The sequence below is a fragment of the Zonotrichia albicollis genome, chromosome 9, assembly GCF_047830755.1.
Source record: "Zonotrichia albicollis isolate bZonAlb1 chromosome 9, bZonAlb1.hap1, whole genome shotgun sequence".
NCBI lineage: Eukaryota > Metazoa > Chordata > Aves > Passeriformes > Passerellidae > Zonotrichia > Zonotrichia albicollis.
In genome coordinates, this window is record NC_133827.1 from 7,214,135 (window position 1) to 7,238,111 (window position 23,977).

General features: G+C 38.0%; 1 protein-coding gene across 14 annotated transcripts in view; it reads left to right on the forward strand.

Moving 5' to 3' along the window:
* Positions 1 to 23,977, forward strand: part of LOC141730099 (N(6)-adenine-specific methyltransferase METTL4-like) — a 52,612-nt gene that overhangs the window by 17,195 nt on the left and 11,440 nt on the right. For 2 of the 14 annotated variants that reach the window (XR_012581548.1, XR_012581547.1), the window contains exons 9-11: positions 387 to 622; positions 3,601 to 3,704; positions 18,035 to 18,152. Coding sequence is in view for 2 of the 14 variants with exons in the window: in XM_074546735.1 (XP_074402836.1) it covers positions 387 to 532 (146 nt within the window). In the remaining 12 variants the exon portion in view is untranslated. Of the gene's footprint in view, positions 1 to 386; positions 702 to 3,600; positions 3,705 to 18,034; positions 20,912 to 23,445; positions 23,513 to 23,977 lie in introns of those variants that run through there. The other 12 variants (XR_012581554.1, XR_012581553.1, XR_012581551.1 and 9 more) reach the window with 11 other exon arrangements.

Here is a 23,977-nt window from a genome sequence, read left to right on the forward strand (position 1 = left end):
TATAAGTATTGCCCCCATGTTATTGGAGCTAAGTAAGGCTTTAGGAGGTGTTTGGTTGATATTAGTAAAAAAATTCAGAAATCATTTATGTAGAGGCTGAAATAAATCCTCCTTCCCTTTCTCTAAATGAAAACCAATAAATCAAGGCTATTGAAGGCCTTGACAGTATTTTTCAGAATCTCAAGGGCATTTATTTAAGATTACTTTCTCACTATAAATAGTCCAGCTGTTTGATGAAACCTCTGAAATTAATTTGCTGTCTCTCCCTTTTTTAATGAAACATTCATTTTTTTATTCTGCCAGCATCACAGGGGAGGTTTTACTTTTTTACTATTGTTATTTGTACCATTGTCATTGTTGTTGTCTTTTTTTTTTCTCTTGCACAGCAGTTCTGGCAGAGTTTATCAAGCCAGATGTGGAATGCTTGGAGTTGTTTGCTCGCAATCTACAGCCTGGTTGGACCAGCTGGGGAAATGAGGTCTTGAAGTTTCAGCACATTGATTATTTCACTCTTCTGGAGAATGAAAACTGAACTGGGTCTTAAACATCTATACCTTCTGAAATTCCACATCATCCCAGGGGCCTCTTGAACTTAGCCTTATTATTGACGGTGCACCTAAAGGTAACAGAAATAAAACCAATTGCATTTTAGTTAGAACTCTTTAAGTGACAATATATCTGTTTAATGCTATCTCCCCTCTGTGCAAGGTGGTCCCTTATTTTGATGATCTGAACATATTTAGATACTTTTGTTACCAAAAACCCCTTAACAGCAGTGCAGCTTTGAGAAGCAGGCATTCTTTATTCGGTCAGGTGCATGAGGGAGTATCTTCTCTGAAATATTTGTATGCTGATTACAGAGAAAGCTCCTGTTTATATTCTTAATTTTACATACATATTCATTGACATTGATGATATTAATTTCCCCAAAATCATTAACACAGGCTCCCTTCCCTTTGCATACACGTTCTTCTGTACCAGGGGTTTCTTTGGTGGTTCCTGGTGGTCAGCCACCCCAAAATCACATTTGACCATCCAGTGAATGGTAAAAAGCTGGCATAACTGGGCTAGTTACTCTGCAGTTTTCCTTCTTGGTCAATGTTTAACATGACCCTAGAGAATAAGCATTTTGTGGTTCTATAGGCTTGTGGTTTTTGAAGAATAATCATATTAACCCATCAGGTTAATATGGTGGGTTAAAACAATAATTTTTCATCTGCCAACAATGTTAAGTGTAAGTTCATCCCTGTTCTTTTTCAAACCTCAAGAAAAGAATGATATTTTAAAGTATTTTCACTGCAGCTATCAAATCTGAGCTGATAGCACATTGCTGCTGCTGTACTGTAGCTTGTGCTATTTTTAAAAATTATAATAAAGAATTGTATTGTTTTTCAATAGTCAATGGAAGTAAACAATTCTGAATGATACATGTTTTCTTAAAGTTTTTTTTTGCAAAACAATAGGTTTTGAACTAATATAGTTATGAAGGCAGTGTATCTTCCTACTCTGTCTGCCTTAGAGAAAATAAAAGGAACAGTGATTATATTTACTGGCATATGAATTCTTGACTGTCCATATTCTATATAAAATGTTACTTTTAAAACAGTTGATAATTCTGTCTTTGTGTATATGGTGTTAATTTTTTGATGACATTGTAAATGATCAGCCTCAACATCTTAAAAATTCTGAAGTTTTAACAGATTGTATGTATTTTTTAAAAGACTCTTTCCTTATGTTCTGGAACATTATAAAGCCATGCTTGTGAGCTGTATTTTTCAGCTAACAAAAAAATGATCCCTTTAAAAATATATTAAAGAATTGTACCCTTTGTGTATCATTTGTTGTTCTTAAATTTACTTTGAAAAATATAAAGAAAATGTAATGAGGCCTCTGCCACTTACTCATTTATAGCAGTTGAGGCAGAGGTGCTGGACAAATTGATTTTCCTGATGGCAGGTTCCTGAGTTCTGACTGTTTGTAATGGAGAACAAAATACATTGCCTAACTTGTTTACCTTCTTTACTCCCTTTTGGTAGCCTGGTGCACTGTGAAGATTTATTTAAATTTAACTTCAAAATGTTAGCAGAGTAGTTTTTAATAATTTTGTAATAAAGATGAAAATGAAAACTTGTGTCTTATTTCCAGTTTCTATATTACTATTCAATTCCATGTTTTGCCTATTGGAGCAGTGGAGTTAATAAAACAAAGAAAATGCTTTTTTCCCCTCCCCCCACAGTTAAACATATACTCAAAATAAGTAGATAACGTAACAGTGGAAGTAGTTTCCCAGGGAAATGTTTCTTGCTGCATGTTTTTATTTAGTCTACCTTTTAAAGTGTCAGTATGTGTTGTCATTACACTGCAAGGGCCCCATATTGCTGGAGTTTCATAGCTCTTTGATGTTCCTTGTAGATAGCCCCTCTAGGCACTGACTCTTCCTTGTCCTCACAGCAGCCAACTGACTCCAGTTCCCCTCAGCCAACCAAGCCACTCTTTTATAACACTCTGCTTATTGGCTACAGCTGTGGCCTGTTAACATCAGGCCTGTTCCCAATCTCTAATAATTGGCTCAGCTGCAACTCTTTAGGGGGTAAGATTACTTTCTACACTACCTTTACTTACTTATGTTCTATCCCCCTACAAATATGTAAGCAATCTTACCTACAGCTACAAGGGATAGGCGATTCTTTATTTGCTTTTAGTTTTAGAAGACATTCCTACCTGGAGCTTCTGCTTTCCCAGTCAGAATTCCCCTGCCCTCCCAAGATGCTCTCATCCAGTAGTAAATGATGTATGGGACTTAAGCATGTAATAAATGATAACTGCTGCACTTATCTTGTTTACCCCTTGTACTCTACAAAACAGCACAAGAAATGACAATGTTGTCTATTCCACATCCGCTGCTATGAACAATTCCAGATTATCTTTTTAATTCCAACTAAAAGATAGATGAACAATATTAGGGATCAAGAAGCCACCTTTCTCCTTCGAGCTAAGCAGCAGAACCCTTCTAAGGGAATAACCTTCTTTAGGCTCTTTAAGAATTGATTTGTCTTTTCTGTGGAGTCCCTTTGCAAACAGTGGCTTTCTAGAATCCTAGAATAATTAAGATTAGAAAAGACCTCTAAGATCAAGCCCAGCTGTTAACCTGCCATCACTGTGTTCACCACTAAACAGGTGAACTTCCAGCACCTGGGAATCCAGCCTCCTAAGTATGGCTTGTATGTAGAGGACTTGTGCAGGCAGGTTCTAAGCTTCTCAGATTAAGTCAAAAGTTTAAGATTGGAATTTGTCATATCTGATCCTGTCCTAAATAGTTACAAAATTATGCCTTGGACACCTGTTTGCTGCTTTTCCACTGCTCTGGCCATGAATAAAACCTTGTGAATATGACAGAAGTGATGTTCCACATCTGCAGCCATCCTGAAACCATTGCATTTTCTCAGGAGGAGAAAATTTGGAGGAGAAAACTTGCTAACTTGGAAATCCCATGGTGGTATTAGCAGTTGATAGTTTGAGGTGATAGGGTCATCTTTTAAACATAATTATTTACCTGTTATGCTGAATTCATAATTTAAATAGCCCCTTACACTTTTGTAGGTCTCCAAGACCCCAGCTGTTCCTAACCAGCCATCAGATTGTTCAGTGTCTGTCAAAAGATTCTTCTGAGGCAGAATCTGCATATCAGTGATAAGTGAAACCAGGTAATATAACAGGACAATTTAAGATCTGGTTTCCTTTTATGTTATATATGTCAATTGCTCAGAGCGTACAATGCTCTATGTTGTGTCAAGCCCTGTATAAAAACGCAAACTTGCTCTGAAGAGTTTACAAAGTTGGTAAGAAATGAAAGAAAAAGGGAGAAGATAAGGATGGAGGAATACAGGATGGTAATGAGATATTAAAGGTGTATTTAATAAGTATCAGTCTAGGTATTATGCACATCTTCAGTGTTCCTAAGAAATTGTAAGGTTGTTTCCCCCATTTTAAATGGGATTTTCTTTAGTATTCTAGCATCACACATTCAAATAAAAAATTGGTGGAGTGTGTATTTTACTTACAACATTAACAAATTAAAAGGGTTTTTTAAGCTCTAAATTCTTCTTGTGACAACAAGTGACAACTGTGATTACTGAAGAATTTTCAGAAAGTATGTTGTTTGGTACATCTGTTGTTGTTTTAGCAGGACAATGGTAAAAGTTTCTTTGGCTAGGTATTCTCTACTATTTAAAGCCTTTTAACATTATGTGTTATTGCAAAAAAACTCAGTTGCATTACAAAAAGAAGTAATTTTAAGCTTTTTCTATACGTGGAGTACATCAAGTGTCATAATCAAACTTTTATGAATCTTCAGGTTTGAGTGTGATTTTGAAATGTCAAATTAGCATATGACCTTTACTTGTATTTTTAAACTTCTGTGAAGTAAAAAGAATTATATCAGTAAGATATGTTTTTGGAATAATGATTGCTAGGCATGTACTCCTGTGGAAACAGCAAAACTTCTTTTGCAAGATTAGACATTATTAAAGAAGTGAGATAAGTGAGGAGGTCGTACCTCTTCATAGCATTCAGCTTGGATAGGTGTCAGCAGCAGCAAAGGGTTGACTTTTAAAAATAGATTTCCAAATTACATAAACAACTATAAATTGCAGGAGATAATGCTACTCTGCCTTGATAATTGCATTCATTAGCCTCAACATGCCAATAAAGACTTGCCTACTGCTTATTTTGGATTGGACATAAGAGGAGGAGAATGGAAGGGGGCTGGAGAATAGCCAAGGGACACAAGCTATGTTCCAGTTGCTGAAAGAAGTCTTGTGGTGTCCCAGCTGGCAGGTTTTTTCATAGAATAGTTTGATTTGGAAAGGACCTTTACAGGTCATGTAGTTCAACTTCCCTGCAACGAGCAGGGACATCTTTGTTCAGATCAGGTTGCCGAGAGCCCTATACCCAGCCCCTACCTGACCTTCAATGTTTCCATGACTGGGTCTGCCAGTTTTTTGTGGAGAGAATTGTGTATGTGCATGTGTGTGTGCAGGCAAAGCTGACCTGTTGGAGTAGTGCGAATCACTAGTACGCAGTGCTTTGAATAACAGTGATATGTGCATTGCTAGAAATTTAACATCACCATATTTTTACTTGTCAGTGTCCTAAGGTTACCAGTTTGTGGGGAAAAGGTACTATTTATTTGGTTAGAGATGTCCCAATACCATGCATGGTTTGAAAGCTTGCTTGGGGGCTGTTTAATGGATCTATTTTTGCTTTGTAATCTTCTGGAAGCGTAACATTGTCACTGATAAGTGAACGGCATAGCAGCTGCCCAGGTGTGTTCCCATAACCCTGGCCACATCTCAGAAGCATGGGAAGCCTGCAGGGGGTTGGGCAGGTGCATGGTTCTGTGGGTTCTTTGGCAGCTTCAATGTGCCTTGACATCACTAAAATGACATCAGAGCTGTTCTAATGGGGCTGGGTCACTTTGCTGGGCCTAGCTTTGAGGACTTTCCTTCCTGGCATAAAGGAGTTGAGGTTATCACCTTCTTGTCAGGGTTGTTCTTCAAGTAGACTGAAAATTTTCTAAAGAAGGTTGCTTTTTACTCGCCAACATTTTTTATTTAACCTGCTGAACTCTTGATGTGCCGCAGAGCCTGGGCTTTCAGCTCTGGGTCTGAGCCTGCACATGGGCTGTTTTGGGGTTAGAGAGTTATGGGCCATGCTCTGAGGGCTGAGATTCAAAATTCTTCTGGTCTCAAGACATCCAGGCTTTCTTGGAAGTACTCTGACTGCCAAACTGCAGGCAGAGCTCTGTAGTGGTCCTCCCTTCTGGCTTTTTGGCTTTTTAGCTACCTGTCTTATGAAAAGGAGGGCTGGGAGGCACTGTTGACACTGAGGTCTTGACACTGCAATCACAATGCTTTCTTAAGAAATGCATCATCTTTCATACTTTCCCTGTGATGAGAAAAATCTGAAATTTCCATTACTTGTTTCAGACCATTTTTATATTTCAGTTAGTAATTTGCATTTGCTTACAACAAAGTAAGTTTGACTTTCCATAAGCTCTGTTTTTTGGTGCTTAGTTTTTCCTTCCTCCTTCTCTATTTCTCAACTGGTTTTCTTCAATCTAATATTCGTTTACACATTAGTAACTTTATTTTGTGAAATATTTTTTACTGGAGGTGCCTGTAGATTTCTTTTAACTGTCAGGAAGGCTTGTCTGTAGAATTGCATGATTTAAATTTATTTTTTTGTTATCTGTTTCCACAAACATCTGTAGATAACAGAGTGTGGCACGGGATTGGAAACATGAATCCTGTGTGGCATGGGACTGGAAACATGAACACCACATCTGGTGATTAGGGGGGAATGAGGGGCTACTTAGTAAACGTTAGCTGGAGGATGGGAAGTTGTGGCAATAGCAAAATTGGCTGCTGCCACAAGAACATAAAAATGTGCAAGCCACATGAGAGAAAGGTGTGATTTGTGATTTCTCTGTTGTGTTGCCTAACTTGTAAGTAAAAAAGGACAACAACAGTACCATAGCAGGAGTACTATCTACAAGGGAATGTTTATTTATCACTTCTCTGGTGCTACCTGTTTGATAACAAAACAAGAAAGTAAGGCCTCATTTGATGACCTTTATGGAAATGATAGCCCTGACAGAATTCAGGAGACTTTTTCAGATCTGCTAGGGAGATAGTATTCATGGTTAAAATACTGTAGTAGCAGCAGTCCCCACTGGGGAATGATGAGCATTGACTCCATGGTTGCAGAAGGCTGATCAATCACTTTATTCTTGCTACACTCTCCTGTACTATATGAAAAACCCATTGCCCATGCCAAGCAGTCCAATACAGCTTTGACCTCATTGGTCATCAATCCAAACACCATCACCAGAGTCCAATTAAGAAATCACTCTTTGGTAAATAATCTCTGTAACACATTCCACAGGTGCATAACAACAGGTGCAGCAAGTAGAGATAAGAATTGTTTTCTCTGAGCCTTCTCACAGCTTCCCAGGAAAATCCTGGGAGAGAATTATGTCTCTCTCTGTTCAGAGGATATGTGATTACCACGAAATACTACTACTAAAATGCTGTGAAGGCAAATATTTGAGTAAGATTTTTCTCTGCTATTGTTCAATATGCAGTGGCATGTCTTCCTTTTTCCCATGTCAGTAAGTAAATTGTGTTAAAGTAAAATAGCAGTATTGCTTATGACTGGTTTGATGTCAGGCACGCATATTCAGTTTTCCTTTTCTTGTGTAAAACCCAAACAATAACTTCTGCTGAGGGAGAAGGAGGTCATACATTCTCATTTTGTCTGTAATATTGCCTCCATTTGCCTCAGACTGTGGAGCCTACAGTCCTTTAAGCACCTGGGATTGCTGGAATAGTCACTTTGGGGTATCTTAGATCTCTTTTTACCCTTCTGTGTCCTTCCTTAAAGGGTATTTCTGTAACACACAGTTTTGAGATGAGAAAATGAGGGTCTGTAAAGAGGAGAAAACAAAGTGGAAAACAGTGCCCAAAAGGCAGTGGAATAATGAATACTGGACACTTCACAGCTAGTGCCATGGGAGTGCTGATGGTTCTCTAAACCATTACTGTGGACAAGCTCATTCACATGTTTGAGACTTTATTGTAAAGATCTATCTCTTTGCCTTTTTGGAGATGGAGACATTTTTCAACCCAGGAGAGTGGGTGCAGTCCCCTGGCCAGCATTTTTAGCACAGCAGACGTTGCACACTGCTGGTTACAGGTCAGCTGCAGAATTGTACAAAAATCTGAACTTCATGTGTGGCCTTTTTTTCAGCATAAAGTATGGCTGCGCACTGACTACTATGTAGAAAATGAAATGCATTCAAAGTAAAACCAGCACAAAGGCAGAGATAAGTTAGAAATTTAAGAATAGCTAATGATGTAATAGGCTAAAAATATCTGCATCGAGGGTCATGATTTTACAGGATCATTAACTGAAGTTTGTCGCAAAATTTTGCCAGTTTATTTAATAGCACTGTCTTGTAACAGCTTTATGCCATTAATTCAGGAGACAGCTAATTGGAAATATTCTTATGGCACTTTTACTGCCCTCAAACTATTGCTTGTGTGTCTTAAACGATTTGCATCTTCCGTTACTCTGCACTCCAAAAATTAGGCTGAGTTCAGAAAGAAAGTATGTGTCCTTTTCTGAGGTTCATGGTTCATCTATTGGTTCATATAACTTCAAAAAGATAGTTATGACATAAGAATTACATTTTTCCACATCAAAGTGACCCAGTCAAAACTTCAGCTGAAAATTTTTATGAGGCCTACAGCCTAATTTTTTTAAAGTACCCAAGAGAGTTTAGATTATAAGGAGCTATTTTTGACCAAGTAAACTGGCCAGCAAATTTATGAGGATTTCTAAATTTCTAATAAAGTCAAGGGAGTGTAGAACATAAGAGGAGTCTAAATATTATTACAAATTTCACTGCATGATGCAACTTCCACAGATTTATTATTTTTTTGGTCCTGTGCTCTTCAAGGTTAATTGTGATAAACCTCAAAGTAAAAAATGCCACAGGAATCAACAATGTTAATATTACCTCTAGCATTATAGGAGGAAACTTTCTGGTATTACAGTGCTGAAAAGCCTCATTTGCAGAGGCTGGCAACTGTCTTACACAACAATTTCATTTAGTTGATACAATCATGGCTTTGTATAGCCATTTACATAATGACATTATAGGTCTGTAAGAGAAATAGGATTATATTATCCCATAACAAAGTTACTGAGGTTTTGATATAATATGAAGACTCCACTTTTACATATGATTTTCATGAGAACACTCTTACAAGGAAATTATTTGCCTACTATCACATTGCTCTTTTTGAGGTCTTAAGTAGCCCTGTGAAGTCTAGGCCTTTTCCTAAGTGTCTGCTGGTGATAGGTGGCCATTTCACTCCAAATCACTGTGGTAACAAACTCTTCTTTCACATGAGTAGTTTGCCTTTTCCTCTGTGTATATATAGAAGGTGAAGCACAACAAAGTTGTGGCTTTGTCACACGAGTTTCTTTACAGGAGGATTTGCTGAATGTACACAGTGTGTGCAAAAGAGGAAGATCTTTTACAAATTCAGAAAGGAATGATGGGCAGTGAATAGTGATTGAGCTGTGGGATGGCTCCTTTGCAAGGGGGATGGATGTGCTTTTTTGTAGTTTATCTTTCCATCGTGGTGAGTACTCTGATTGGAAAGGTTGCATCAATAACAAGAGATTCACTTCAAATGAAGATGTTGCCTCAGAGTTTTTAATTCTCAGTCATAAATCTTTGCCAGAAATCTAAATAGCTCTCTCAGCTTTTCAGATCTCTTCATTATACAAAATCTCTTTGATGATAGTACTAGCAAAAGCAAGAGAAAATAAATCCAAATGCATTTGCAGAGTTGACTCCCTTTGCAGCCCAAAGATGTGAGATTATATCTGTTATCTTCATAATTTTTTACTAGCCATTTATGAAATGCTTACCCAATGAAGATGTAATAATTTTCACTTGAAATCTTGGTACTAGATATTTAGTTTGAGACCAGCTGTGACACTTAAGTATTTCCTTCTTTGATGAACCAGATGATGAAATAATCTAATTAGTCTCCTTATGAGAAGCAGTCAGAAGTATGATAGCTTTCCTATTTAAGAATCAATATAAAGGCAAGATGGTAAAATCTGGCAGGGCATCTGTAACATGAATGCTTTATTATGAAGAAACGGAGGCTTCATACAGATTTGATTACAGAGGATTACTTATCTTCCTTTGCAACAGCCAGGGATTAGCAAGCAGTCCTTATTCTTCTGCATACTCTGCGTGTCTGTTTGTGAGAGAAGGGGTATGTGAATAAGATTTAGGGATACAACTATTTAGTTTTTCTCTCAGTGGGTACTATAGGTGATAGTTTCATATTTGCAAGACCTTTTTTCTTTCATTTCTTCATAGCAGCAGCGCATGTGATGGTCCTCAACTGGAATGAACTTGTGAATTTTCTTGGAAGCTGATGAAATGCTGCTACATTACACAAACAAAGCCTTTGCCTGACAGCTTCTGGTGTCCACTTTTCTCATCACTGATCATCCTTTCTGTGAATTTCTCAGCTTATTCAGACTAGAAAACAACAGATAGCTCCCTATAAGTCAGGCGTAGTATTTTCTAAACCATCTGTGACTATTTTTTGACTCATTTTTTCCATGTAATCCCAACACTTTTACTCACTGCATCAGACATAGCTCCTTCCATGTCTTACAGGGGTACCAAACCAGACTATAATTGCCTGCTACATGTGATTTTAATTAATGCTTTACCTTGAAGGAACTGAGCTGCTGGTGGCAGCTGAGGGTGTATGAGTTCCTCATCTTGTGAACATTGCAGCCTCGTGTTATAATCCACATCCAAAACCCACCTCCTTTAGAAATGAACTGCAGCTGCTCCTGATATTTAACATTGTAAACTTCTTTTGTATCTTTTATTGACCCTTAGAAACATCACAGACCACAATTTTAGAAATATTGAGCTAAGTATCTAACAATTCTTGCTTCTAGGTCACATGGTGTGCTGGAGTTGGGTAACACTGTCACCTGCAGACATTCCCTTTTTTCTGATTGTTCTAGTAGAGCCTGCTCATGTTGAGCTATAAATCTCTTTAGACTGAAAAAGGCACATAATTCAGGAGGCTTTCTAAAAGCAGCCAGAGCATTTATCTATTTCAGTTGCAAGTATTCCATCTTTCTGTAGCAAAGCTCTATGTCTGGGGAGAGCTTAATATCAGATACAGTTTTCCCACTGGATGGGGATCTTTAATGTATCACTTGTGAGTAGTAACTCTCTTTGCTGACATTTACAGTTGCTGTTGATATTTCTTACTTCTTAATGTTTCCAGACACTGAGCCTTCCAGGAGGGCCTAAGCCGACTCAGGCTGGGGTGCATTTGCCTCCTCTGGGAAGCTGTTTTGCAGTTTTGAATATCTCAGCTATTCATAAAAAGGCAATGTGACTTTGCTAGCCCTCCAGAGTACATCTGTCTCACTGACTCACCGCAGAGATGCTGAAAACAAATATACTTGCCAGTCCTGAAAGCGGTGCTTGGCTTGTTGGCTTTTTCATGCACTTGGAAGAACACAGCCAAGCTTTCTCAGGAAGGGCTTTGGGCAGACAGGTCAAGATGGCAGAGGCACCCAGCCAGGATGGCAGCTCAATGGATTGAGAGCTGGACTGCTGCATCATCTGGTTCATTAGAGGATGAGGCACTTAATTGTCACAGCTGGTGTCATAGTGAATCTCTGTCACCTTGGAGAAGAATGATAATTACTGAGTATGACCAACATGAGCTCTAGGAAGAGATGACTGGTAGCATGCAATGAAGGAGTTTTTATGAGGACGTGCAAGATGAGAGTAAGTCTACATAAAGCTGGAATTCCAAAGTAATGGGTCAGTATAAAGCTTAGGATTCCAGGTGAAAACTTGTAATGCATGCCAAGCTTGTATTAAAAAGGTAGCCTCTTTTAACCTTTAAAATATTTAATGAACTTTTCACTTGAAAATTTGACCTATGATGAAGATTCTCTTTAGTTTGAGAGGTCTGAGTTAATTTCTGAGTTATTTTCTCTTCCCAGGTTTTGTTTGCAGTGTGCTTAGCTGAGCATGATGCAAAATACTTAGCCATGTATAATGTAAAAGATCAAAAAGGCAGCTCAGGCCTTCAGCTGTTGTCTTTAAAGAACCATCACTTACATGCTTACTACCTACTAAGAGGCTGAGATTTATGTGTGCTAAGTCTCTTATCTGGCTCATTTACTCCATCTTTGGGAGCATGATTGTAGGTGGAGAATGAAAACGGAGAGTTCAGAACCAGTTGAGAAAAAGCAGTGGTGATTTCAAAGCACTGAAATTAAGGCTAATATCTCAAATATTGTCATGGTCACTTGTCTTACCTAGCATGTTCTTAAACTCCTTTGCTGTGACAGAGGTGGCTGTTAACTGAAGAAAAGCAGAAAATACTGCAAACCACTGATGGTGGCACTAGAGCCCCATCCCTGTGTTCTCCTCCCCTGAAAGCTAATAAAGAACATAAAAAATAGATGTTATCGGGCCATCAAGAATTAACAACATGCACCAGATGGTAACACCTACCCTTTCCTATATACCTAATTTTAGCCCAGACTATTTACCAGCAAGTTGTGGCAAAGGTTGAGGAACCCAGTGCCGAGGATCAGGAAGTGAGTAGAGGCAGGAGGGGCAGAGAGATTTTCTCTCACTTCTGACCCTCTTTCAGTTAATAATTTTAATCAGTGCCTTTGCACACCACGATTACCCTCAGTGAAATGAATGAAACTCTTTCCTTCAGCCTCAAACTATCAACTAGTAAACTGCCCGTTGAAATCAGTTGACATACCCCAAAAAATGGGGCTATGTTTCATGGCTGAAATTGAACTGTCTTCCTGAAGGTGTTATCATGGGAAATGCAATTAGGTTATGTAGTGTGTGTGTAGGGTGGGCACATATGCTTATGGATACACATACATATTTTCACTCATCATGTTTTGTCCTTACCTCCTTGCTTTACTTGCTTTCCTTTCCTGGCACTAGCAACAGTGTGATTTAGGACAGTGCATTGGTGCACTTTGGATCTGTCATTCTTGTGATGGAGTATCTAGACTGAGACCATGTTTTCACCACAGGCTAACTCAGGCTCTCACATACATTTTAGTAAAAATCTCTCTGTCAGTAGCACACTTCAACTTTTCACCTGTGCTTATGTGAGCTCTGAACAGATCTTTGCTTGCCCAGTGAGGGGCACAGTCTAAAGTCAAGGTCGCTGCTGAGAGGTGGCCCAATTCAGCAATGCAGTTCTGTCCAGTGCAGGGAATGGCTGAAAAGTGCTGGGCAAGAAAGAAAGAGGTCAGGATTTCTCCACCTGGAACGAAGGATGCCACAGTCAGGGTGAGCAGACCCTGCACCAGATGTGTTTGATAGCAGGTGGTCTAGTTTCTCCGATGGAGGAGAAGCAGGTTTCACTGCTGGAGGTGTCCACCCCAGATGCTGCAGCCCCCCAGCAAGGGACAACTGGCATTTAGCAGCCTTATCTCTGTCCTCTGTCCTGTCATCGTTCACTGAGAGCAGACCACACCAGCTTTGCCAGAGGCTTGGCTTTCACATCCTGGGCACGAGTCACATCCTACAGTGCATGACTCCTGCCTTGATGCTGAGCAAGGGGCTGACTGGATTCCCTGTACCCTTTGATGTGGATTTTCTTGCTCAGTCCCTGCCAGGTCAATTGGCCACAGGCTTCAATTTACCCATGAGTCCTTACTTTGAAGATGCAGGGAGGGTCTGCAGATCAGAAGAGACCTGAAAATTTGTGAAAGAGGATGTAATCAACAGGAGAATTTTCCCCAAAACACTGGCAAACTGCTCTGCCTTTGAGAAGGTCATGTATAGATTTAATTTATTTTTGTTAAATTGCCATATCACCAGCTGTTTCCTAGTGAGAAGTTCCATACACAAGATGTTTAAAATGTTCTTCTGGTGCGGATGCTTCGTGTAAACAGCAGTTCAGTGAGAGACAAACTGCCCTGAGTTGCGCCAGTGAATAAAAATTACTAGAATCCCTGGTTCTGATCTACTGACTAACTGCTGAGCATTTTCTGTATTTTGTGCCTGGTTTGAAGTGCCTGAAAGTTATTGGGGTTTATATTTATTATTTAACAGACTTCTCCTGGGAAGACAGCTCTGGCCTCTCTCCACTATGTTTTTCAAGAATAAAAAGCTCACAGACCTATTAATTTTGAAAGTTACATTAATGGAAAAAGGACTGTTGAATTTTTTTAAGGTTGAGTTTTCACATTTACAGTTTGAAAAATCATTCATAAGGAATCAGTTTTCTTTATAGAACTGCTGCCAATTTCACAGGTGCAAGCATTAAATTTGTGTATGGGATGCAAATTGCTTTATGTGAGTAGTCAAAATGTGAAATTATAATTGTATTAGTTAGGTAAAGTATAATTTGTTACCCCTGACTGAACATAGTAGCACTGGTCATTACAAAGAATACAAGAAACCCAGTGATGCCGATGATTCTTACATAAATGCTGGCCTATGTGGGCATTTAAAACGGACAGATGATTAATAAAATAGCATAACTTTGTATCCCAGGATTCCCATAGCTTCAATATCCTTTCAGCTTGTATTTTCAGAACACCAAGCAAAATGAGTTGCTGTGAAAATACTGCTGTTATAGCAGAGCACCTTTTTTCTTGTAAGCTAATACAAATAGTAGAGAAGATTAAAAACCACCTAAATTTAAGGTTCTTAATTCCCATACCTCTTTACCTAGGATCTCAAGAAGTTGATAAATTCTAATAAAAGCTATTAAAAAAATAAAATCCAGAGAACATACGGCATTTGACTGCATAGCAAAGAAAGATGCATTTTTGCCTTTATCCAGCTGACTACATCATCTTTGGGCAATGAGCAGTGAGCCAGAGTCAGATTTGCTTCCTCAGCTGCCTTAAACTGCAACAGGCCTTAAAAAGAGACTTTCTAGCACTAATAGTGTTTCAATTAAACTTTCAGAGGACTCATTCAAGTTTAAAGTTTGAATATCTTGACACACAAAGGGCAAACACCCTTTCACTGAAGGATTTTATTCTGCAGCATGGTCAGGAACTTGCAGCAGCCTTGAGTTAATTGAATGCAGTCTGCAAGAGAAGTGTAATGGAGCATCCAGACACAATGCAATATATTCAAGTGTTTGTCCATATAAGTAGTTAATTGATTGTGTTGCTATGAAGCACAATTCAAGGTTATTGTATTATCTTTAGCACAAAGCTGTACAATTACGGAATCATACAGTTTGCGAAATACATTTAAGGGCAAGGTAGGCTTAACTACTATGTTGGGAATGACAATGAATTATTTTTCCTTTCTTTATCTTACTGTACCCTTCACAGCTCAGGGATGTCATCTGGTGCTTGGTAAAATCCTACTTCTATTTTGATTTTCTACTGGAAGGATTGATGGTAAAAGAGATTGTGTGTGGTTTCCAAGGGCATGCATTCATGTTAAATATGGTTTACATTTGGAGTCTTGATAATTGACCACTGCCAATCATTCATGTATCATGCTTTCAGCCTCTCAATAATGTGTAGATGTTAAAAAAAGCATACAAAAAATCCTATACAAGGCTTAGCCTATCGTCCTCTCTTTCTAAACCTTTTAAGCACTTTTCTACATGACCATGAAGTCCAGAAACTTACATAAAAGCTGAAATTTTCCTGGAAATCTTTATTCAGAGGAATGGGGAAGTGCTGATATTTCCACAATTTCATTGAGATTGTGAAAGTTTGATTCTCTTTTTTCTTCTATCCAAGCATCCATCTGGACCTTGTGAAGCTCATGTGAAGACAGATTTGAAAGCAATATTCCATCTTACGTTCCCTTTCTTTAAGTCAAAAAAACCTCCCAAAAATCTTATAACAAATTGGAAGGGTTTTGCTGAGCTAGAAATGTTGAATTTTTGGGTAGGATTTCCTATTTTTTCTCCTGTTCACCATCAGTGCAGCTGCACTAAATGAGGAACAACCTGGGGCAGCAGGCAGAGGGAGACAGGACCACAGATGTGTGGATGCTTCACCAACATTTGTCACCCTTGTGGTACAGTGGTGAGGAGGAGGTGGAGGGATCAAAGAGAAGATTTTTCTGTGTTCATGAAAAAGCTAAACCTCATTAAAGGCATATAGCCAAGCACATGACACAAACTTTATTTAACTTCATTCCAATGCAAGCACAGATATGCTTCAAAATGTCCCACTTGTGTGTGTGTGTGTGTGTGTGTGTGTGTGTGTGTGTGTGTGTGTGTGTGTAGCTGGCAGAAATGACATAATGTAAATTTCACAATTGTAGCTATAACTGAAAATAGTGAGGTAGCTACAAATATTGTCATCCAGTACTTGGCATCTTAATCCCTTGCTGTTCAAGGCAGACAAAAATGTTTGTGAAAAGTCTCAAAAAGCCTTATATTTAACAAATGACAGACTGAAACTAAAACATCATGGTCAGGAGCCTTTTTAGCAAATGAAATAGTATTATGTTCTTAGTATGAGTGTTAGATATGAAATACTTCCCAGGAACAACTATTTGAGGGTATTCCATTGAGGAAATAAAATTATTGTGAATTTTAAGTAACTTTGTGAAAGGAGTTTCCATGCAGAAGTATTTAGATTACCTTTCTATCTTATCTATTCATTAGGTGTGGTCTGTCTGCATAGAACAGAATGTATATATATTTATTTCTGTGTATAACAGAATGAAATGCCTTCTGCATGTTTAGTTATGGAGCCTGTATCAGCTAATCTCCTTGAGACTGCCAATGCCATGGTTTCCTCAATGCATTAAAAAAGAATATGGATTGCATGCTACTGTATGTGTTCTTAGATTTCTCCTTTGAATTTGATAGGAAGTTATGGGTTTTCAGTGCTGAGGCCCTAAAGCACTGTACACATGCTAACAAATGCCTCAGACCTAATGAGACAGGAAATTGAGAGGCTGAAATGGAATAATAAAGGAAGAAAAATATTGATGCTTGCATGATCCTGGAAAATGACTGTTATGTTCTATTACAGAAATTAAAATAAGTTTGGCAAGGATTTACTATTGAAGAAAAGTACACATGAGGCTAAACCTAGGGTAAAAGAGCAAAACCAAAACATCATGTCAAACAAAAAGCCTTTGGAAGAGGCATCAATTAAGATACAAATTGAGTTTTAAAAGTATTTTTAATTAAAATGTTTCATTTAATATGGACAATAATACAAGAGAATTATATCTGAACTTTAAAGCAGGTTGACTACCTGTAGGAGAGCTTCTAGATGCTGGTTAAGGAGTTATGGTTTATATCATCAAAAATTAACATATCTATAAAGATGTCTGTCTGTTAGCAGTTTTGAGAATGTATCTACCATTTTGGTGCCTAAGCATAATTTCCTCTTCTTGTTTGCTGTGAAAACCAACAACCAAGGACCTGTGGAGAGTTCTCATTTTTTAAGGATGTTCTGGTCCAAACTGTTTGACACAGCCACCTGCAGGAATTGCCTGGCCTGGCTCTTCATTAACCACTTGTTGAATTTTGTTTCCATGACAACTTCCTATATTATACTATCTCAGAAACTCAGTAGAATTCAGACATCAAGTTAAAACACCTAAATATTTCTCTGAGTTGCATCTCTTGTTTCCTTGGCAACTTCCTCTCAAGTCACCCTAGGATATTTCAAGGCACCCAAGACAAATTTCATCGCATTGATCTTTTTAATGAATTTACACTGACCTGCAGTATACACATTGTACCAAACTTAAAATATTAGATGACAGAATCTTTATTGATTTCATTCAAATGCAGCTTCTCAGCCGAAATCCAATTACTTTGCCCCAGTACGTACATTTTCCCCATTAAATCTGCAAAAACAGTGCTGTAAGGCGCTATCTATACGTATGCAGACCAATCTGAAGATTAAAAACAACTTTGCATACCAAGTGCAATGTTTCTGACAGAAACAAGGGCACGTTTTGCTGCTCTGGAGTAATGTGTGATTATTAAAATAAATTCTAATGAGAAAAGGTAAATGCAGAGGAAATCTCAAGAAGCATTGGCTTCTTTGGTACATTGCAAAGGCAGCAGTTAAAGAAACCATAGCACAAAAAAATCATTCCAGATGCTAAATCCCGTCCTTCAGCCCCAAAGGAAAAAACAGCTAACACTGATTCCATGCTGGTCACGAAAGCTGGTGGCTCAATAGGTCTTCCCTAATTCTGCACATTCCCACATTCTGCTTTTCCTATCTTGGAGCAGTGTTAGAGGCTGAAAAAAAACAAGATGAGTCTTGTTGTATCTTGTTTCCAGTCTCTTCCTCCAAAGTCCCCTTAGGAAAGAATGGGCAGTTCTGAGCAAATATTTAGCTGTAAATGTGGGTAAACGTGGGTAAACAGCATTTTCATCTCCCATTTTTCTCCTTTCAGATTGATTGGTCCCATAGCCTAAGGAAGTGAAACCAAGATCTGTTATATAGGAATGGAAAAGTGGAAACCACATCAGACCCTGAAAATTAATCTCTGGAGAAAAGAAAGGGCTGAAAATGTAAGATCCTCACACCAGAATCTTGTCTCCACGTGCAATCCTACCACACTTGGTTTCCCTAGTGTAAACTCATATCCTATTATTTCTGAATATGGCTCACCTTCTTACACTGGCATCTGTTTTTTGCTGACCTCAACCCTGGTTTAGCATCTTCCCATTTTTCTCATAGCTTCCTTTTACCAGGTTTACTGAGTATGCTTCCCTCTAAAATAAAACCATAACCAAGCACAGACAGCACAATGGCTTCCTCACAAGGGTGCAATAGCCCTTCTTACATGGCAAGGGCCACTTCCTCCTCTGTGTTATGGAGATGAATTGGCTCAAGCAAGAGCAGTTTTCTGAGTGTCAGTCTGAATCTAAGCCTTTAATTTGAACCAGTTGATGTTCCCCAGGAACGATGTCTGGGGTGGTCTCTTTTGGTGAAGACCCTTTAAGTCCTGATCCAGCACTGTGCATGTGAGATCCAAAGGAAGGGAAGAAGCAGTGGAGGACAAGGACGATATTTTTATTGCTGTGCAAATTGGTTGTCATGGTGTCAACACAACAGTATTTGTTTAAAAGAAACAGAATTTCTGCTGACAAAGAGATAAATGAAGTTTTAAGAGAGAGAAGTGTTTTGAAGTTAAGCTCAATGCTTAGGAGCACCTGAGAGGAAATTAACTACTTTAAGCTCGCATAAAGCCTAAAATAGAGAGCCTTGTATCACATTAATGCTAATTGACAGATGTGCAACACTTGAATATAAAGATTTGAGTCATACAGTTATATGTAAAAACTAAGCAGCAATGGCTTCATAAGAGGTAACTGGAGATGATTAATTCATACATTAAAAAAAAATTGAGCTGTTTGTCTGAGCCTGAGCGATCATCCATCCCTCTACTGAGTGTCTGCTGCTTTCTTAGTTTTGCCTGGCAGGAAGTGATCCTTTGAAGACATAACGACTTGTCTAATTTTCTGCATGTTAGAAGTCTCATTAAGTATAATAAATTATGAATTCCAAAGAGATTATGGTGGAGGGAATTTGTTGGATCAGAGCGTTAAGTGTTAAGCCCTTCTGCAAAAACATCAGTTTACTGGGACCTCAGCCTAGATAGCACGATAGATTTGGGTAAGATAAATAATAACATTTATAAGTACCAAATTGTATGATATGTGTGTAATTTCAGGCAAACTTAAAGTGCATGGCAATTTTAATGCTATTAAACTTCCTTGTCTCTTGAGAAAAATGATGTATTTTTTTTAAAAAGAATTCCACACACTCTTCAAATTTCAAATGCAATTCATAGTGTTTTGTAGATGGCTTGCACTGCCAAGACTTGCTGTTATGCAGAATGCACTTTAATTAAGATTTTAATGCATGTCTTATGTCAACATTCATGGTTGTATTATGCTGTTTTAGCCTAGTGGTAAAATACTGATATTAAATTTTTAGTAGAAACTGTTCTTTGAAAGTATTTTTTGTTCTTGCTTTTCTCAGACTAATTGTCTTTGATGCACAAATATTTCAACTTTATTTAGGTGGGAGTATCAATGCAGGAGAGTGTATGGTGCCTGGAAGGGATGAAGACTAAGTTCAGGAAAGACTGAAAGTCTTTCCAGTGGTTTCAGTTGGTTTTGGATCATGCTGAAGCAAACATTTTCAGATACTTCAGTTCCATATTAACACTCATGTAATGACCAGTTCTTAGTAAGATAAGGTATTTCCTTTATCAAAATATATGATGAAAACATGTATCATTAGAAAGAAGATTTTCTTGAATGAGATCATCCATTTGTTTTGTTGCAGTCTAGCTCTGAGCAAGCAATGCAAATATATGTGTGTTTGAAATAAAGGATGTTTGTTGTACATATGGAATCAGTTTTTGAGATAATATCTTGCTACACCACTACTTTCAAATCATTGACAGAACTGTGGGCATTTTTAAGAGAAGGAACAAAAGTAGAGGCTGATTTATTTACCCTGGAGACAGCTAAAAATCCCATAAGGTTAGAGACAGTGTGTTGATCTGTACTTGTACTTCCAGTGTAAAGGAGTGTAAAATATACTGCCTTTGTCTGTTCCATTTTGTTTCATTACCGACTTAAATTCAGAGGGATTGCCAGAAACAACAAAATGCTGCCTGACACAGTGGTACCTCTTTTACAGATGGGCATGTGGCAATGGCCTGAGGGTTACATCTGCTTTGCATATGAATTTGCATGGTATATTCATGAGAGCCTAATGTGAAGGGTTAGCCTTTATATATTTGTATGAATTATAAAGAAACTGCATAAAATATGTTTCAAAGGCTGCAGGGGGAAAGGGTATAAAATGGAAAACTGACACTTCTTGTGTCCATCTTTTTCTTCATGCATTATGTAACATGCCTTCTACTGCCAATATCCATCAGGCTGAAATTCTTCAGGAAAAACTCAAAATGCTAAATCTTTGTTTGGAAGACAAAGAACCTCACAAGTGAGATGATATTTGTTTGGAAATTGGAAGCTGAACATTTATCCACCTAGGTGAAAGCAATATCACAGTAAAACAAGATGATTTTGGTGCCAGTAGCACTCTCAAATATATGAAGGAGTTCTTGGAATCTTTTCCAGGACTGCTCATCTAGTGAAGTACAGCATTCACCCTCATTCCCTATTATTTTTTATTTCCTGAAATGAATTGTTAACACAGTGAAGACTTTGGAGTGTAGTTTCCAAACTGTCATTAGCCTCAGGAGATCCAGGTTTTGTCTTCTCTCATGCCTGCAAAACCAGATGGACTTTCCATCAAAAATTCTGCTGGCTGAGGATTATTCTCCTTCTCTCCCCCTTACTTTGAAAGAGGGTGGTATGAGAAGGTGTGCTGAGGAAGAAGTGGCTGTGACCATTTCACATTGTGTTCTGATAACCTGGAGCTTCTGCAGAGATTTAACTTTCTGTTTCCCTGTAGCATCTCTTGTGGTGCTCAGAATGGGCACTAGAGGTACCTCAAGGAAAGTCCATTCTTTGACCAGGAAGCTCATCAACATCCAGTCACTTCAGAGAATTTCAGTTCAGAGACAAAAAATATAGACATGTCCCTTTTGTCTGGGTGGGTTTGGTTGATTGTTTTTGTGTGGTTGTAAACCAGATCTCCAGCCCAAGTGACACCTCAGCTTGAGACAAGCACCACCAATCCCAGGTCCACATTCCCATGAGGCCTGAAGAAACAGATATATTCATCACAGCAGAGTCCTGCTGCCAGTAAGGGTGCACATGTTATTCCTTTGGAGAAGTCTATCTGAGTCTATCTAACCTTGTCAAATATTTGCCTTTCACTTTGACAAATTACATGGTTGTTGCCAGTCTTTTTTCTTTTTCTTTTTCTTTTTCTTTTTCTTTTTCTTTTTCTTTTTCTTTTTCTTTTTCTTTTTCTTTTTCTTTTTCTTTTTCTTTTTCTTTTTCTTTTTCTTTTTCTTTTTCTTTTTCTTTTTCTTTTTCTTTTTCTTTTTCTTTCTTTTTCTTTTTCTTTTTCCTTTTTCTTTTTTCTTTTTTCTTTTTTCTTTTTTCTTTTTTCTTTTTTCTTTTTTCTTTTTTCTTTTTTCTTTTTTCTTTTTTTTTCTTCTTTTTTCTTTCTGCAATGGGTTCAAGCTGTACCAGATCTCCTTTCCCGTGAAGAAAGTTACCTCTGCCTGAATCGCCCCTATTGTTGCAGTGCTAAAAGTAAAGCCTCAGCAATTTAAACAGGAAAGTGTCTCATGATTTGGAAAAGACACTAAATCTATCAGGAACCAAGGGGCTTGGGTTACAGATGTGTGACCCAATAGATGGTGAAAATCCATTTTGATTCATCTACTTGTGAGGGTTTTTACATCACACTCTCAACTCAGATGTTCTTTTTTTAGAAGACAGAAAAGCTCTTTGTCTTTTAAACTAGTGATATACCATTATTGAATGAATGTGAGTTCTATTTATGTTTGACTGAAGTGCTTTTGTCGTGGTCTGATCAATCCTTCCTGAGGCTCACAGAAGACTTCCAGCTGGCTTTGCTGAACTTTGCACTGTCTTTACTGCATGACTGTGATTAGTAAGGGAAGGCTTCAGAAGGCTTTGCTTACCTTAGATATTATTCTCCATTTATATATCCTGAGAGTTATGAATTCACATGACTGTAATATCATTTTTTCAAACCCTTGTGAAGATTATTATTTATTATAGGCAGGGTAATAGCACAATTTTTTATACTATAACTAGCAAAATTGCTGAAATTGAGTGCCTTATTTTTGCCAATACTTTTGACAGATACTGCTGTGCTTCCTATACTTTTTATTGCACAAAATAGCAGCATGTAAAATGATGGAGAGTGTAGTCTAGTGACTCCAAATGAATACTTGCTCAGTCTGAGACTTTAATCAATGTAAAAATACGAGGTTTTTATACTGAAAGGTTTCAGCTAACTTCTGATTTTTGTCTGTTTTTATTCTGTGATTGTATTTGGAAATTATCTATCATCTTTGAAACAATTATAACTGCATAGAAATGAAATTCTACTGCAAAGGGTGGTAGCCTGGTGCTGCATCTCCCTTCCCATGTGTCTAAGAGCCCCATGTTTAACTTGCAGCAGTATTTTTTAATTTGTCTGTCTGAGGCAGATGCCGATGTGTAACTGATATCACTGAAATATACGAATGCATTTCCATAATTAGTGTCTTGTGAGGGTAGATTTGGATTTAATGCGGGATCCAAGTCTTAAGTGTCTTGCAGATTGCAATATACTGATTAATACTGTCCTCTCAACCAGAACTTAGTTTAACAGCCACCTGTTTCCAAAATATCCAGAAATCCACAACTGGAGTAGCCCAGCAGTTAAATCTGAAAAATGAATGAAGTTTGATGTACACATTGAAATTTAACTATGCTTGTAAAAGAATATTATTAAAGCTGGGGTTGGTAAACATTTGGAAATAATTTTGAATATTTTTATTCAGGATGTATTCAGCCATTAAAATTGGCCCTCCAGGTAACCTTTCATACAGCACTAATATTATTTAAAAGTGGAAAAACTGAATAATTAAATGACTTTAGGGCACAATATTTACCAGATGTAATCAAACAGAGTTCAAGAATGAAGAACAATCAAAATTTACTTTTCTGTATAACTGCTTCCTGCAGCAGGGAAAGGTTTGCTTTCATTGGCCCTCCTTAATTAAATTCTCCATGTATACCATGCTGAATCCATACTCACCCAGCAGCAGCTAACCTAGACAAGAAGAAAGTAAGAACACTGAAATTTAATATAATTTCTTCTCTTTCTGTTGTGTTTGCATTTGCACAGTGCACTTACCCATTTCTTAGGGGAGAATCCAGAAGCAATTATCAGAGGCTTGCCACTTCTGAGAGAGGTATGCAGGAGAGAGAAAAATGAATGTTAGTAGCCAGAGCTTGTTTGTCTTTTGCTGTAGGAATGTCAGTCAAATGCCAGCAGCCTGTAACCCTGCGATGAAGCAGCTGCCCAGCTCTCCCACTGTTGCTTGTGCTGTATATCTCTGTGTCTTGGTTTGTTTCTGGATTGGGAATTTTTCTCACCTGATATTTCACAGAATGAGAAGGAAGTCAGAAGATTATTACAGAGATGGTGCCCTGCCAGGCAGTATCCAATTGAAGTATTGATTAGGCTTGTGAGGGCTCCACTGGACCAGAAATTCTTTGATGCCCGAGTTTGCTGCTGGTGTCTGGAACAAGTTTTATCTGCAACAGAAAACAACATTTTTCATTTCTTTTAACAAAGTGCTTACAAATTGACTGGTCTTTGAAAGGCACATCAACAAATTTTAGCCATGTCCTTGGACCGGCACTACATGGTCTAA